At 48.6% G+C, this 16758-nt stretch overlaps 1 protein-coding gene across 2 annotated transcripts in view; it reads right to left on the reverse strand.

Moving 5' to 3' along the window:
- The window catches only part of Sox102f (transcription factor Sox102F), a 395175-nt gene extending 387384 nt beyond the window's left edge, over positions 1-7791 (reverse strand). The window contains exon 1 of one of the 2 annotated variants that reach the window (XM_076443795.1): positions 7313-7791. In XM_076443795.1, the coding sequence (XP_076299910.1) occupies positions 7313-7318 (6 nt within the window). In that variant the 5' untranslated portion in view covers positions 7319-7791. The remainder of the gene's footprint in view (positions 1-7312) is intronic. The other variant, XM_076443809.1, reaches the window with a different exon arrangement.
- Positions 7792-16758: the final 8967 nt, after the last annotated feature.

Below are 16758 nucleotides of genomic sequence, written 5' to 3' on the forward strand. Positions count from 1 at the left end.
CTGGCTGTTTCCTGACTTATTAGCCTTAATCATTGTTTGCGCTTTTCAATGGTTTTGTGCTGCCGGGAAATTATTTGTTGGTTCGTGTTTATGTATTCATTCACTTTCGCGGAGGCGAGTAATACGTGATGGATTTATCGATGTTCATTATTTCATGGTAGAATTTGATGACGGAATCTTGTAAATGAATAACGCGATCAAGGAACTTGTAATTCGTCCACGGAATATGTTGATCAGAATGACGCTTATTTTCATCCGCAAACTTATTTAGAGAACGAATCTGTCCGACGTGTTACTGTTCAAACTCGGACATTTCATATGCAACAGCTTAATGCCTCGCAGAAAAAAGCGTCGCGGCGGGCCGCCATTGGAGACACACAGAGCCTGTGCAGAAGAAGAAGACGAAGAAGAAGAGGGAGAAGAAGAAGTGAGGTGTCTAGATATAATCCGGACGTTCCGGCAGTCAGCTGATCAATATTCCTGTCAAAGAAGAGGGCTCTCGGTGGCGATCGGAGGGACGATCGGCCGGAACGATTACATTAGGGTGTCCTTGTCGACACTCCTGAAAAGAAACACGATCACGGTGCCAAGGTGTAAGACGAGACTCGGGGCCTCAGACTCAGTACGACGACGCCCGAGGAGTAGGGGATACACACACGTGACAGAGGCTATCCAGAGGTACATCGGATGCCGAAGAGGGGCTACGGGGTTGGATGACGTTTGAGGGAAACGAGAGGGAATGTCCGACGGGGACATCCAGGCGTCGAACATCTCGTGAGTTCGAGCGACACCGTGTAGAGTCTGCGGTGGCAGGTGAGTTATATTCGTTAGCCGTGTGGATGGTTCGACGAGCTGGACCCACAGAAACCCCAGGGGGAGCCGGCGGAGAGGTATCCCAGCTTTATTCCAGTTTAAACGGTCCGTCAAAGTCACCATTACCATTCCGGTTCGCGCGAACCATTTATTTACGCGGTGCCGGGACGCGCCGCTTATTTATAGCCGTCAATTAATTATCGCTGAATAATGAGCGCGCACAACCGCGGAATACATTAGCCGAATCGCCATTCTTACCGGCGTTTACTCGCATCGGGGGCGGCCGATTCTCTCTTGCTCTCTCTCCCTCTTTCTCTATTTATCGTTCTTCTTTCTCATTCTTCTTCTTCGTCGTCGCCGTCTTCTCTTCTTCTTCTTCGTTTCTCTGCCCTCTTGCCTCCCTCCCATCCCCTCGCCGAAGGCCGGCTTCGATTTGTTCGGAACGAGCTTTCCTGTCCATGCGTGGTTCATTGTTCGTGTCCCTGAACGACACGGCACGACTGTGCTCTTCGTTGTACGCTCCCTGTTAAGCTGAAATAGGATCCGGTTCAGGTGTTGTCCTTTATGGCCGAGGACGAAAAAAGAGCCGCGCGCTCTCCGCGACTGTCTACTCACTCGCCCCGCGTGTCTCTCCTCTCCTCGGCATCCTCTCTCCGTGCCACCCCGAGTGAGAGAGAGAAACGTAAATTAATTTGCCTACGTCCCGAAATTAATGCACTTATCGCGGAGTATGTACCGGCGCTAGAAATCTACTCTGCGAGCTGCATAGTGGATCCAGAAAAGAACATAACTGGATAGCGTTAATTGTTTTCGATTTTCCGGAGAAATTGTTTCAGCCGAGTTTATAAAAAGATCTGCCCAATCGCGCTAATTTAGGTTTGCAAGTAGAACCAAGTAGAAATTTCCTTCTTTCTTCAATTTTTTTAAACGCAAATGAATAAAAATCGTACCAAATTGTATCGAATGTAATATGCTAGCATCTGCTGAAAATTTTCGGAAGTCATAAATGCGTAAACGTCTACTTACAACAAATGCAGACAATTGTTATTTCGCATGAAGATCCGCGGTCTACTTATCACGAAGATAATCTGCCATAGTCGTCAATCAGTGGACCGATCGCGATGGCAAAATCGGCCCGGCACTGGGACAATTAATACCCCCGAGGCCGCAGCATCCTGGTGGACGGGGGTCTCAATAAAATTCTAACGAAACGAGGAGCAAATAACGAACACGACCATTTGTCTGGTCCGTGGAACGAGGGTCCCGAAAAAATTCTTGTCGGGGCCCGGGTCCGGTGCCCCGTGACGTTCCCTGGGAGAGGGAGTCTCTACTCATCGATTACGCTCGGAATATACAGTGTTGAGTGCGGATCGCGAGTATATATGGGCTGCGGTCGAATAATAATAAACGGGGATAAATAGCTAACGAAGGACGCGGATGGTTGCATGGCTATTGCCCATTCATATAGACGCAGCGAGGCAAGACGAGGCAAAGGCGAGGCTTCTCTTTTCCTCGGAGCGGATCCGAGCGGATTCGAGCTGAGAGGAGAGCCGAGAGGAGCTGAGAACAGGGGGGTGCGCTCTGGCAAACTGCGCTTGTCCACCAGGGACAATAAATGACATTGGACCGTGGTTCTCGCGACGATACGACGGCACGACCGCCAGTTTCTACCCGGTTTCTCTCCGCTCTCTTCCTCTTTCGCTCTCTTTAATCCCTTCTCTGTCGGTCTCCAAGCTCCATCTTTCTCCGTTGTCCTCCTCCTCTTCTTCTTCTTCGTTCCTCCGTCCGAGCGTAGGCAGGTTGGCATACGAGCCGCGGTCAACTCGCCAGCTCCTCTCTCTGCTCTAATGAGCTTGCTATTATTTGCTTTATTGAATGCAATTAGAGCTTACTCCGTGTCCCTGTCCCCGCCCCTGACCCGCCAACCCTCTCCGCGACGAGTCTCCTCCTCTCGTGCTCCTCGGCTTCGCAAGGTGGTGGGTTCTCCACCAACACAATCATCGCGAACGTAATCCCCCGGGCTCGCTATACCTCTCCTGCTCTCTTGCTCCCCGTCTTCTTGTTTTCTCTCCCTCTTGCTCTCGGGTTCACCTGTGTTGGTAAATAAACGAACGTGTGTCGCGGGTTCGTTCGAACGCGATACGTGTGTACAGACGCCGACGGTGTATCGCCGTGAGGAGACGCCGGGGCATAGCAATCAGCCACAGACATGCGGCCGCACACTACTGTGTAATTTCTAGAACAAAAACCCGAGCCGTAATTCTGTTCATTATCTTCGGGGATCCTGGAACAAAGGGAACGGGGATCGGGGACGGGAAGGGATATCGCGGATCGCGAGAAATTTCCCCGCTGAATCTCTGCTCCTACTACAGGCTACGAGACCAAATTACCGATTTCTTTCGGTTGGGGGTCGGTCCCCTTGTTTTTGGTTTTGTAGGTGTTTCCGTAGAGGGGTGGGAGAAAGATTTGCAAGATCCGCTGTTTATTGATGACGCTCAAATAACCTTGAGCATGGTGTCAAAAATGTTTCTTTATACATGCAAGTATTATCGTGGTTAATAGTTTCCAATACATTTGATTAAATATATTTTGCTTTCCCAGTTTCAAGGACTACCATCGCTGCTTCAAAGTAGACAAGTAGACACTCCTGTCCTGATCAACACAGGTGAACATTATAGAATCGCACCACCAAAGAATTTAAAGTACCCAGCGCACTCCCGGCACGCAGCACCCCAGAAACAGCATACCCAGCGTGGATGCACTTCCTAGAGAATGCATCAGCGCAAGAACTGTTGGAATTCCGGTGAGGAGTTAGTTCGCAGGTTTCGGAGGCGGGGCCGCGGGACACCTAATAAATTATAACATTCTCTCGCAACGGCGGCGGCGGCGGGGATCTTTTCAGTTAGCGTTAGTTCCGGGGAAATTGAGCATAGCGCCTGGCATAATGCTCGGCGCACACGTTACACCGTAATTTCGGTGCATCGGAACGCGCGGCGACTGCACGTTGCACTTGAATTTCGGGGTGCAATCATCGGTGGCCTCGCGGTCTGCAATTATCTTGTATATACATACTTCTCGGGAACGTTTACAGAGAAGATTTCATACAATAAGGTCTCTTTTTCTCGGAAACTTCAATTACACGGGGACGGACGTCGCGGGATCGGCGATTACGCGTGGTGCACGCGCTCATGTGGCTCTGTTTACCCGTTCTCTCTTCTAGAGAGACTCGCCATCCTGCTCTCTCGCTCACTTATTAACGTCTCGTCCACAGCGAGACAGAAACCCGTTCTCTTCCGGCACACGCTGCCGGAGCTCCACTTTTCTTTCGGCGTTAAGGACGATGACTCCGACGACGCGGCGATGACCAAACCGAATTTCGATACGAGCATAGCCGAGCATAGCCGAGCGGAGACTCCCGACGCCGCGCTGGATCCGTGTCATTAAAAGTCACTTAGGATAATACCCGGGGTGATTCGTTTTTAAACGGAACGGTTTCGCGGGGCAATTTATCCCGAATTTCCGCGGTACCCCGTGGCCGTGGCCAGCGAATGATATCTCCCGGTAGCCCGAGCCAATGCCGAACAACGTCACCGTGTGTGGTAATTTAAATTCGAGCCGGTCGGGAACCAAAAGAAGAAACGGTAAGCACGACTCTCGACGCTCTGGTGATATTCAAACATTATTAAAGTTAACGACAAACAGATTGCGCAGCCGAATCGCGGTAATCGCGGCCGCGGCTCGGCAATCGGGGAAAGAAGCGGAGATAGGCTACGCGTTACCGTTGTCTCGAAATTAGTCTCCGAGGTTGTTTTTAGATTGTTTCATGATCGCCGGGTTCTGAAGAGTCGGGGTTGAACGAGCTGGGTAGTTTCAGGGTTTTTTGGTGGCCGGCAGTTGGAACGATAAGGGAGGTTGTTACTCAGGAATTTAGACTGCAGGAGTGACGTCCATTAACAACACTTCTGCGTCAGAAGTCACTGCCCAACAATTTCTTAACACAACTCTCAAATCCTTCAATATTCTCTCGAACCCTTCCAACTTTCATCAAAGGGTTCCAATCAACCAACACTGTATTCACATAGTGTCACATCTTTTACATTCGCCCGTATGTTCTCTCAAACATCTCAATACTCAGCCCATGCTACCTCAAACGCTTCCAGCAAAAGTCCCAATACCCTAATCCAGCTATGACACTGCACCAGTGCTACCAGTCCAAATACCATCAGCACACATCATCTCCCACAATCATGCTCACAGTCCTGAGTCTTGCAGTGCGTGTAAAACACGCGGTGGTCGCGTCCACGTGAACCTACGTTCATCTGAGCAGAGTGAGAGGATCAAACGCTGAAGAAGGGAACGAAAGAGAAGTCTATAGAGAACAGAAAAGGAGGAGCATCACTCGGACCCGCAGCATAACAGAGAGCGAGAAAGAACTTGGGGAGAGATGGAGAGAGAGAGAGAGACAGAGAGAGAGAGAGAGAGAGAGAGAGAGAGAGAGAGAGAGAGAGAAGGGCTGGTACCAGGTAGAGGAGTACGGGGGTGAAGGAGCGGGGCTACCGAGGTGGTGTAATCTACGTAGCGAGTAGGTAGGATGGGCAGTGGATACACCGGCTACGTATAAGTATAATGACTGGCACTTCTATGCATTATCATACCGCTGGCTCCGGTGGTGGCTGGCTGGCCAGGGTCCGTGCGGTGCCTGGGATCAGCCGTGCGGCCGGGGAGATGAATAATTTCAGGACGGGCACGCAATTACGTGCGCGTACGTCTCGCGTACCAAGTAGCCAGTCGACGGGCCACGCACATGCATACGTGCACACGTGGCAACCCGGCCACGGACACCGTAGAAAACCGCGCCAAACCCCATACCCCTCGCCAGCACCCCGGACGATCCACAATCTTGGTATCATTTATATTTCACTGCGGGCAATTATTTCGGGCCCTGGCCGTGCCCATCGGGTGTCCGATAAGTTCGAACCAGCGAGACCACCGCTCGCGGTGAGGCCACGCAGCGCCCAGGCAGAAAGTGCTTGTTGCTTGTCGATCTACCCGGATCGAGGCCCCGAGTTTCGTCGCTCCGAGTATGATCCGATGAGATAAACGTTGATGCGCGTGGGTCTGCGTGTGCTCTTTCACGGATGCGTGAAATTCCAAGGCAACCGGTCAGGCTTTTGTTTTCTTGTTCAGGCTGCAGGATTTGATAGATAGATAGCTTTGGGGCGGAGCTGTGGACGGGATTGATGGGTTTTGAGGAGGCGGAGTGAAGTTTGTCGGAGTTTGTTGTTGTGGTCAAGTCAAACATCAAATCCACTAGTCCCCAAATCAAAATGTATTACCCATCTCCGCCATCAGCATCAAATCCAGTTCAACCCGCACCGACACCCCAAAAATCAATTACCCGAAACAACCCCTCCCACCCTGAAACAAGAAATCAAAATCCAATCACCACCGGTGGCGAATAAAACACTTCTCACCTCGCATCGGAAATTTCGCTAGTAGGCGGCGCAGTTGCACTTGAAACTAATTGAAACGGGCACCGAGGGGGTACGGTCTCCGTAGCAATAGAGGAGGGTAGGGGAGAGGGGAAGGGTATATATCGAGGGGCTCTCTCTGGAACGCGTTCGCAAACATATTGCATAATCGGTAATAACTACAGGCCGGTCGGGCGGTTCGCCTTAGTATCGGGGCATTAATTATCACACCGTGACGTTTCGCTCGATCTTCTAATAACGGGCGTCCAGGGGCGGACACGCGCATAAGCCGAGGCAATTCAGAACGGGCGCGCGCTTATTCCCACCGCTTGATCTCCTCGCGTGTTGGTGCACCATACGAATCGAGACCATAGCGCAGCATAGACCAGAGGAGCGAGAGAGAGAGAGAGAGAGAGAGAGAGCTCGTGCCCGAGCTAGCAAAAGAGAGAGCGAGAGAGATCAGGTTCCACGGTCTCCGAACGGGAACAGGAGAGAACGCGGGCTCGATAATTTATACGGGAGAGCGTAGATCGCCGGGTATAGGCAATAGTTAAAGCCTGTTAATTTCCGGCAGTGAAGTTATATCCGGCGCTAAAGTCCGATGCAATTAAACGTTAGATGCTACCGCGGGGGCTCGCGGGGGCTCAAGCCGGCATCCACTTCGGCTATAACGAGGACACTTTGAATCCGAAGGCTGGCAAAAGGGTGGCGCGAAGGGAGTGCACGCGCGCGCGTCAACCAAGGGAAAAGACACGCCCGTGTGCAGGTTCTCTCCTTCGCTTTAGTGATTCTATATAGGCGTGTCTCCTATATTCGATCGTCTCGAGGATTTTCTTCATTATAAGTTCCAGCGATGCGCCAGCGAGACGTACGTAGCCGCGCGATGTCTCGTTCGTCGAAACGCGACGAGAGCGAACGCCAAGGATCGGCAAGCAAGACTTCCCGCTAGGAGACGCCTATGCCCGTTCATTTTCGAGTGGTTGCGCTTCAATTTCGCTTCACGCGAGCAACCGGCATGCACGACTTACCAACATGTCTTTTAACGAATTCCCCGGGCCGAGGGATCACCAGTTAACACTTTGAAGATGCTACCCCGGATAAGCACCGAGCGTCCTCCCATTTGATGACGGGGAGTATTTTCACTTGAGGTGTGCACGCCGCATTGATGGTGGCGTCAAGCTCGATCATCGGCGTGGGTCAACGCGAGACGCTTGCGAGCTCTGGTCCTTCAGAAATGAAACGCGACCGCGCACAGTTACATCCACTTGCTGTATATTTTATTCAAGTATGAACATAGCAGTCAAGAATCGCGGCAAGTTTAACAACAACGCAATCGATCTCCTGGCACTCTTCCTCGACAAAGATCGCAAGAACATAACGAAAGGTCACTCACACCGCCCTAAGGGAGCCCGCAACACGCTCCACCTCTACAGCGAAGGTTCTAAGGGTTTGTCGCGTCGCTAAATCCCGGCGATCTGTCTGACACTTGCTGACCGCACTCCCTAACTGTCGAGCCGAACAATGTCGCCGCATTATTACACCAGCATCGGTGTCACCCCGTCCCTTTCTTTTCCCCGCATATTTCTCGCTCGACGTCGCGTCGGCCTGGCTCCGTTGCGAACGACGGAGGATACGTATTATAATATATATTATAATAATGTGGGCCACAATGGATTCGCGTCATATCCTGGCTCTGTCCCCAGGCCGGCTATCAATTAGATCAACGCACCCCAGCCTCTGTAAGCCCGGCGATATCGCTCACACCCACCCGCCTCGTATGATCCATCCTCTCTCTGTCTACCATCCACTATACCACGCTCCGTGTCCCTCGCTTTGGTTCACTTCGTTGCCGATCGTCGTTCTTCCCTCCCTCTGTCGTCGTCGCCGATTCCACCGAGCACCACGCTCGCTGTCTTTCTTTCGCGTTCCCGGTGCAAATAGCGTGCGATAGAGCTATTACCAGCGGACAAGCGAGAAACTCAATTTAAATTACAACTTCTTGCCGTTGTTACGACCGTTATTATAACGTTAGCGTTTCACGGCGATTCGTCCGCTCACGTGCGTGCAGCTGCGCGCCGAACCAGCCGCCCCGAGCCAACGTCAGCCAGCTCGGCGCTGGTCCCGATCCGATCGCCGAACTTGTAAGCTTCAACGAGCTTCGCTGGTAATTCGACGATCGTAAAAGACGGATTTTTAGCCTCCAATGCGGTGTTCACCTGCCATACTATCACTGATACGATTTCTCTTCTCTTCGCGTTTCGTTTTGTTGGCAGTCGATATTTTGAGGTCCTCTTGCTGTTGGCTCTATGTCGATCTACAGGAACTCGTCAGGATCTGAACGGAGATACATGAAAATAAAATTGATTCGATTTAATTTTATTGAAATTTTAAAAAGGTGTCCTTTACACCTTTCGTGGAAGCATTAATTCCCGGAAATACGTTCCCAACTCTCCCGACACCAATTCGATAGCCCGAAAGCGTACACTTTCGAGAACACAATGGTGTCCGCTAATAGACTCATCCTCCGATAAGAAATTTAGTACTTGAACGCGCATTAACCTCGGCATTGCGCGCTAAATTTCACGGAATACTCGGTCGATCCCCGTCGCCCGGGTAATTCATACTATTATCGCGAACGCATCATCATAAATTTGCATAGCCCATTACGACACACGCCGCGTCGTCACGCGAAACGAATCTCTGTTCAGCTTCGAGGCGAATCGCGGTCCCGTCGCTCTACCATACGGCAGAGGGACCACACCTGGAACCGCCGCGCATCTCGAAAAATCAGAGCGATATGGATCATCGAGGACTGTTGTGGAATCTCGCATCGAAATGCCTCGAGTACATTTTTATCCGCGTCCGCAGTCACGTTGCAGCTGACTCTCTGCCCGGGAGACGCGACTACCTACGCGATGCGGTGACCTTGCTGTAACCTTGGCCGAGAAAAAATGTCCCGCAATCAATTAAAACATTCCGAGGCGACAGCGAGCAATTTGGTTCAATTAATTGGACCGTGTTTTGCGGCGGATCGTTAAATTAACGGTAGCAAAAGTCTGTGTTGCTGTATCGACTGAAACATACGGTCGCATTTATCGAAATCGAACTAGTAATCACAACGATGCTCAAGATAAATATCGTACACGGAGATGTCGTACACGACCCGCGTGGAAATTTGTCTTATTTTCCGTTGGAGGCAAATTTGATGTTAGAGAATGATGATGCAAAAAGCCACCTCAAGAAACAGAGTAGATCACGAGGATGTTAAGAATACCAAATGGCCACAATATCGAAGATCGTCTAAACGTCAAACAGATTGAAACAGCATCGGGTCCTTGATCAATTCATGTTGTAAAGAGTGATCAACCTTGGAAAAACACACGGCAAGAAAGATTTCTCCCGATCCATGGCATCCAACCGGTCGAAATTTATCGTTTCCGTACTTTGTTCATCGGATGATTCAAACGTACGATCACGAAATTAATTTCCTGCTCGGAGATCGATACGAGGCTGCGGAGATTCCGTTTACCCGTGGATCGTTCGCTACAGGAATCGATGGAACTTTATCTTAGGGCGGATCTTGCGTCGGATCTCGTCTGATCTCCGATGAAAATCGCAGGTTGGTTGTACGGTCTCAACGCGAATACTTGTGACTGTAGATTGTCTGCAGTATAATTAGCGTGGATAATTTATGCGGTTCATAATGACGATGTTAAGAAACACTAACCTTTAAGCTTTAAGTTAACTTTTAACATGTGAATTACTGTGTAATCGTCTATACACGTAGGCAATTAAGTATCCAGACTTGATTTTACCACAGCAAATGAAAAAGCTGAAACAGAGTCGCAGGAACGATCGATGAGTCCTAGCCTACATAATGAACTGGGTCGTCATCATCCATCGGAGAGGACCTAGATCTCGAAGAGCGCCCTTCAGCCATTGTGTCGGGCGCACCCTCGCCATTACCAACGAGCTGGCGGCGCGGCGGCCGGCACAATCGGTCACTCTCGTCATTACGTCGCGTCTAATCATCCATCAGCCGTCAATGGCAGAAATTAGAGAGCACGGTGCCCACGACAAACCCCCGGACATCGAGCCAATCGCAATTCCAATGTGTATCGCGTCTCGTCGCGTCGCGCCGTTTGCCTCGGCGCTCATAATCGGTTCCGGGGTTGGCATTCATCGGTTGGTACAATGCGAGAAAGCCGATATCCAGCTCTCGTATTGTATCCAGCGAGGCCGGTTCACGTCTTCATACCGGTCCGGGGGCTCGCAATCAGCGTGGCAGCGAGGAGCGTTGTCAATCTCGTGGACGCAAACTATACTGGCAGAGAGAGAGAGAGAGGACTGGCAGAACGCGCCGCTGCGGAACGATTTGCCGGAGCAGCCGGCGGGTAAAACTTCGTTTAGCATCGCATCGGGGTGAAACAGAACCGGTCGCGTGCGTGTTCCTCTGCGTACGAACAGGCCAGAGGGTCAATCTCCTCCGCGTCCTCTTCTTCTTGTTCTTCTTCTTCTTATTGATCTTCCCTCTTTCCCTTCCGCGTGCCCATTTCCTTCTTGCTCTTCTTCTTCTTCGCCGGCCTCTTCTTGCTCCCGCGTGTCTCACCGATGTCGGATCTTTTCCTCTTCAACTTCATCTTCTTCGTCTTGCCCGTCTTCTTTCGCTTCTTCTTTTGGTCTTCGGCTTCTTCTTCTTCTTCTTCATCATCGCTCGACTGCCCCCTTTTTTCCCCCGCGGCCAACCGTTCTACCGCGTTCGCTCGCCCGGAGGTCGGACGTCATTGTCTCGTCTCCGGAAAGCGAAAGGGACCCGTAAAATGAACGAGAAACCGTATTCAACCCGGTAGACGCCACGCCTAATCAGTTGTTTCCGTCCCCGGGACTATTGAACGCCTGCTAATTAGGATCATGATGTGTCAAGTTCGGTATCGGAAATGTTTTTATGTCGATAAACTTTCGGGATCCCGACCCGAACCCGTAATTTCGAGTACCCGCACGCTCCTGAAGATACAAAGTTGAAGTTCACGGACGAATCTACATCTCCAACGAATAACGTGTAACCCGACAAAGACGTCTTTATGAAAATATTTAACGTGTAAAGACATTCTTGAACACCTTAACCACGCATCAGCGGCGAATCGAAAAAAGGAAGAAATTTTCTTGCGAATAGTTTGTAAACTTGCACGGGATAATGCGAAGGCTGCTATTAGATCGTAAGTATACTTTACGCGGCATCATCCTGATTGCTGATAGACCTTTGTAAACACCATGGAAAAATCGTTCTTTACGAATTCCATCGGGGAACATTAATTATACACCGACGTGGATCTCCGCGAAGAGTTTTTGACACGTCTCGCGATGGTGCTCGTCCCGTGGATACTCTTCGGGGCGAAGAAGTTCGAAGGCAGTTATCTTCTCGACAATACAGAGAGTGTTACAACAGTGGCATCGAATATAATGAAGCACAGGGGATTCGCAACACGTAAGCAGCGCCTCGTATAATTTACTTTATTCAGCTTGACGGACACATGTAGCGATTAACGGGGCCCCGTGCAGAAGGGTCTGCCTTCGAAATTGTAGACCGCGTTAAGTGTAAACGGTCCGGGTACACACAAGTGGCATCTAATTATCAAGTTGCACATTGTTCGCGTCTCGGTTGCTCGTTAACGACAATGGGCCCGATGCTCCGTGTTGCGTTATACCGGGGAGATAACGATCTGCAAATTGATCGGTAATCTCGGATCACCGGTATTCCTACTTATCAGCTAAATAAGGCTCCGCTGTTGGTTAGCCGTGTGTAAAATATATTGGGTTGGGGACAAAGTTTCTTCGTATTTTAATGCAGAACGGAAAGATTATTAAATTAAGTACGTGCCGTTTTGAGCGACCGGCCTTTGCCATTTTTGAGGTAAAACCATAATCCCGTCACTGTAGAACTACTGTAATTTCTGGGCGAAAAACTGCTACATGTGACTTTTACAGGCCTCTTTTGAAGACAACTTCATACCATTAAGACAGTTCTATAGAGACCGAAACAAATGGTAGTCTGATTGTGCAATATCAGGACTATGCGGTGGATGCATCAAAACTTCCCAGTCAAGCTCTGTTAATTTTTAGCAGCTTGAGTCGCATTCTTTCCTTTTTTGTAATAGAATTTCAAAATGTATCGAGTTTCTTCTTTACATTCACTCATTTCCAAGACGTAATAACTTTTGACTAAATAAACAAATATCAGAATTTCTTGTTTGTAATTATTCTAGTAATTCTAATGCCAGATCCGATTAATATTGACAGAGTTATGGCATCTATCGGGAGGATACAAAGAATCTTTTTCCTCAACTCAATATATTTTCAACAATCTACCTCGGACAAAATTCATTTATCATTTATACAGTTATAGGAAACACACAATTTTAAAATAGAATATTTTATACACAATTACAACGACACTCAAACCACCATTCACAGATAAATTAGTGTAATAAAATTGAAGTTGATAGAAAGATCAGAGAAGAATTGGAGCTTCTGTCAATTACTAGAGCCTAGGTGTGCATAACTAATTTAAATATAGCTGCCACGTTGTCACATGATCGACAACGGAAATTATACGTGTCGCGGTACGAAATCGGGGATTAAAACTACGTGTAATTTGCGTTTTAAAACGTCTCGAGCGAATTCATTGAAAACACGACCCTCGACAGAAGAGGAGCCGGGGGTTAGGGAGGTGGAGGAGAGAAGGCACGTAATCGCGTTTTACTTTATCAAAGTTAACCGGCGGCCACGAAGTGAATATACATATATCTGAAGGCGAAATTGCCGCGGTTACTACTAATTACCGACTTCCACTAGAAGTGATTAACGCAGGAATTATAAGACACCGATGCTTTCTGTGCGTCTGATAGTGTCGATTTCCAATTAGCCGCAATAACGTATAGCTTAGCCGGGGCTATGTGGTAATTGCGTCTCGAATAAATTGCTGGTAACGTAGAAAGCGCTGTCGTTTAAATATTATATCCGTGACGGGGTACACACCGGTCCGGTGCACCGAGTGCAACAGCGTCAGAGTGCGTTATTTATGTTAATTACGCGTTTGCGTTTTAGAAACGATGCGCGGATTAGAAACATCGAGTCGATTACGAGCGAGTCGTACCGGTCTACCGCTGAACCGTGCAGAATTTTGAACGGAGATTGATGATTTTCGAAACGATCGCGGCTTTAGCCGGCCCACGGCAATTTATCAATTTCTCCGTCTGTCTGCTGGAGCAGAATTGTCGTTACCGCTGTACGCACCTGCACTACTGTCTCCAAGTATCACTAACTTCGCAACTTTCATCGGAGATAGTGTCTGGGTACCAGCATTTCTATCGCGGAGACGTGCCTGTTAATTGTTGTTTGCAAACAGAGCAATCGAAGCTGGACTGAAAGCTGTACGTTCATTGCGTCCTTTTAAAACGTAATTTAATCACACGGTTTTTCAGAATGTGGGTTTAATGCTAATTCTGCGTATGTTGAAGGTTTTGAAATAGAAATTGAATGGTAGGAGGATTTTATACATTTATGACAAGAATGAATGAAATTGAAAATAATAGATGGATTGTGTTTTGATCCTCCTTTCTTCAATAATTTTAATAAATCCGAAATGAAACTTTGCAAGTGTTAAAGGTGAAAGATCACATTCACGAATTAATACCTCGAGAGGCGAGACCGTCGAAGAGCAACTTTCCTGTTGGTCGATAAAAAGGCCGCCCGAATGTTTTGGTTCTACTTAAGTAGAAAGGGACAGCCAGTCCCTTCGGGACAGCCGCGTTAACATTCGGAACGTGTTCGGTTCCCACCGGGGAGTTTTTCCGATTCACGATGAGTTGCAAACCTAAATGCTCAGTAGCCCGAAATCCCAGATTGTACCGGCTGTAGGCGACCGCGCTATTGTGCACTCATTGTCCCCCCTGAATAAAGAACATTTTTAGACACCACTTAGACGCCTCCCGATGGGGTGACACGCAACTGCGACTCATCCTTATCCACTTCGCCCTTTTTTCGTTCTCACGTTCATTGTCTGGCCGTTGTGCTTTTACCGGCAACGGTGCTCGCATTCTAAGCGCTCTTGGAAACGAAGAAAAATGCGTTCTGACACTGGCGCCTCTAACGATCGCTATTTATCCGGCAATAGTTAATTTTCATTTAACACTGATAACGCTAAATCTGTGCTTGTCGGGAAGTTATCACTAATACTTTGACATAGGACATCGGTTAAATTGCTATATTTTTGTAAGCATTCCAAATTTATTTTCATGACTTTTTTCTGGTAAATCCGTAAATCCCACACTATGACGTTCAATTAATGCATAAACTCAAATTTTTTGGAATTGTAACATGCGGCGTTTTTCCAGACAACCACAGAAATGACCACTAAAAACCACAATCGTATCAAAAGCACTTAATGAAAGGAAGTCTACTTGATCGCGCTTAATTGCTGAACTTCCACGTGGGCGATGCAACCGTCAAGACCTTCTCCAAGGCCACCGGTTCTTGATCCTTGATCCCGCAGCTGCAGCCTTCCTCTACAATGTTACAAGAAGCAACCAGTGAGCTCGGACAAGCAGAGAACCAGATTGAAATTTCATAAAATTCCTCGAACCGTTCCGAGCATCTCGTTCTTATCCGGATCGTTCATCTTCGATGGAGGGTTAGCTACCGAATACAAACGACCTGCGGATGCAATCTAGGTTAACGATACTGCGGCAGCTACGGGACATTGTGCAACGGGTCTTTGTTAATCCGACAAACCGGCGCGGCATCCGGGCCGATCATTGTGTCCAGGTAGGTACAACAGAGAAGCCAGGTGAGCTATCCGGGAGTAATGCCAGGAAATTGGCCTGAGGGATAGGGTAACAACATATGGGTATCATTAAGCGTAATAATCGTTACGAAAATGAATGCCGGCGCATTTATCCGACATCCATACCGCAATTAATAACGCGCCGGGGCAAAAGTATAGCGCGCATAATGCGCGCGGGGCTCGTTGTTGCAGAAACGGTAGTGACTAAGATCTGTTATACGCTCGGCTCGGCTTGAGCCCTGCTCGCTCTCTCGATCTTTCTAATTGCGAATTGAATGATCGGCCATCGTTGCGCTTTGACTATCCCCAATGAGCATTTGTCCCACCGTTATCTCTCTCTCTCTCTCTCTCTCCTTCACTCCCCCGCCTCCGTTGATTGATCGTCGCCCAAAGTAAGATCGTTCCGGCTGCAGCATTGCACCGGGGCCCCGATTGATCGATCGGCGTCGAGCACGCTCTTCGTCTTGTCGGCGAAAATAAATGTCATTCCTCTGCCACCGATGCATACTTATCCACGTTATATTGCTACTTGCACGCCTAGCAAAAGCCAGCCCCCACTCTACTCCCTGCACACCAGCTATCCCGCTATCGTGAACAGATCTTGTCCGTCCGCCGGATACATATTCGCCGGTAACACCGCGGCCGTGTTATCTGCGCCAGCTTAGGCTACCGGATCGGCGGCTGGCAATTTCTAAAATTGATACCGACCACGAGGGCGGACTGTCAAGTTCGAATAACAGCCTTGGTTTGTCTCCGATGTGGACAGCTTCGGCGCTATTTATAGGCGGACAAAAGTTTCTGAGATGCGGGTATCGGTGTGGGCGAGATGTAAGTTGTAAACTGCGAATTAAAACATTTCTCAGATAACTGAGAAGCTGGAATGTATTTGGCTCCCGTTTCTTGTAATGGATACGGAAAATTGTTACTCTGTATAATGATCCGCAGCCCAGTAATTACTATAATGACCGTACGATTAGTTCGATCAAATACCTCTTGTCAGGTTTGAGTAAAGTCTAGATTAAGCCTAGATTAGGTCCGGGTAATTACCTTTATTATTAATGAAAATATTTTCTGCCTGCAATATGTGATTAATTGCTGCGATATACGCATGATTAATTCGATCAACTATAGGCACTCTTTCCCAGGTCTCGGTCAGGTTTACGTTACGCCTTGCTGTAAGTATCTGCCATTATCGTTAATGAAAACGTTTTTATACTTCCTTTTCTAGAAATTATTTTATCCTATGAATTTTTGTCTCGTGAACATTTTAATTAAATTCGGTTGTGATTCAAATTAGTGTACCGATACTGTGCCGATGAAATATTTTCACTAAAAAATCTCTCAAATCTCGGATTGAGCTGTCTGGGCGCGACGGGATAATGGAGACTTCGGATATGGCAAGTTCGGATAGTCGAGGTCCTACGGTGCGATTAAAAGATAATTATAAAGTGGATGATTTGTTTAAAGACGGTGTTAGGTCGTCGGGGGCATTTGATGGACGAGGCATTGGTTTTTCGTCGATCGCAGTTAAAGAGGTTCTCTCGACGTCGACGACGGTCGTCATTAATCAAGGCGGAGCATGACTCGCCGATTCTGCGAGGACGGAACGGAGCGGAACGGAACGGCAATTGC

Source organism: Lasioglossum baleicum, chromosome 2, assembly GCF_051020765.1.
Source record: "Lasioglossum baleicum chromosome 2, iyLasBale1, whole genome shotgun sequence".
Lineage (NCBI taxonomy): Eukaryota > Metazoa > Arthropoda > Insecta > Hymenoptera > Halictidae > Lasioglossum > Lasioglossum baleicum.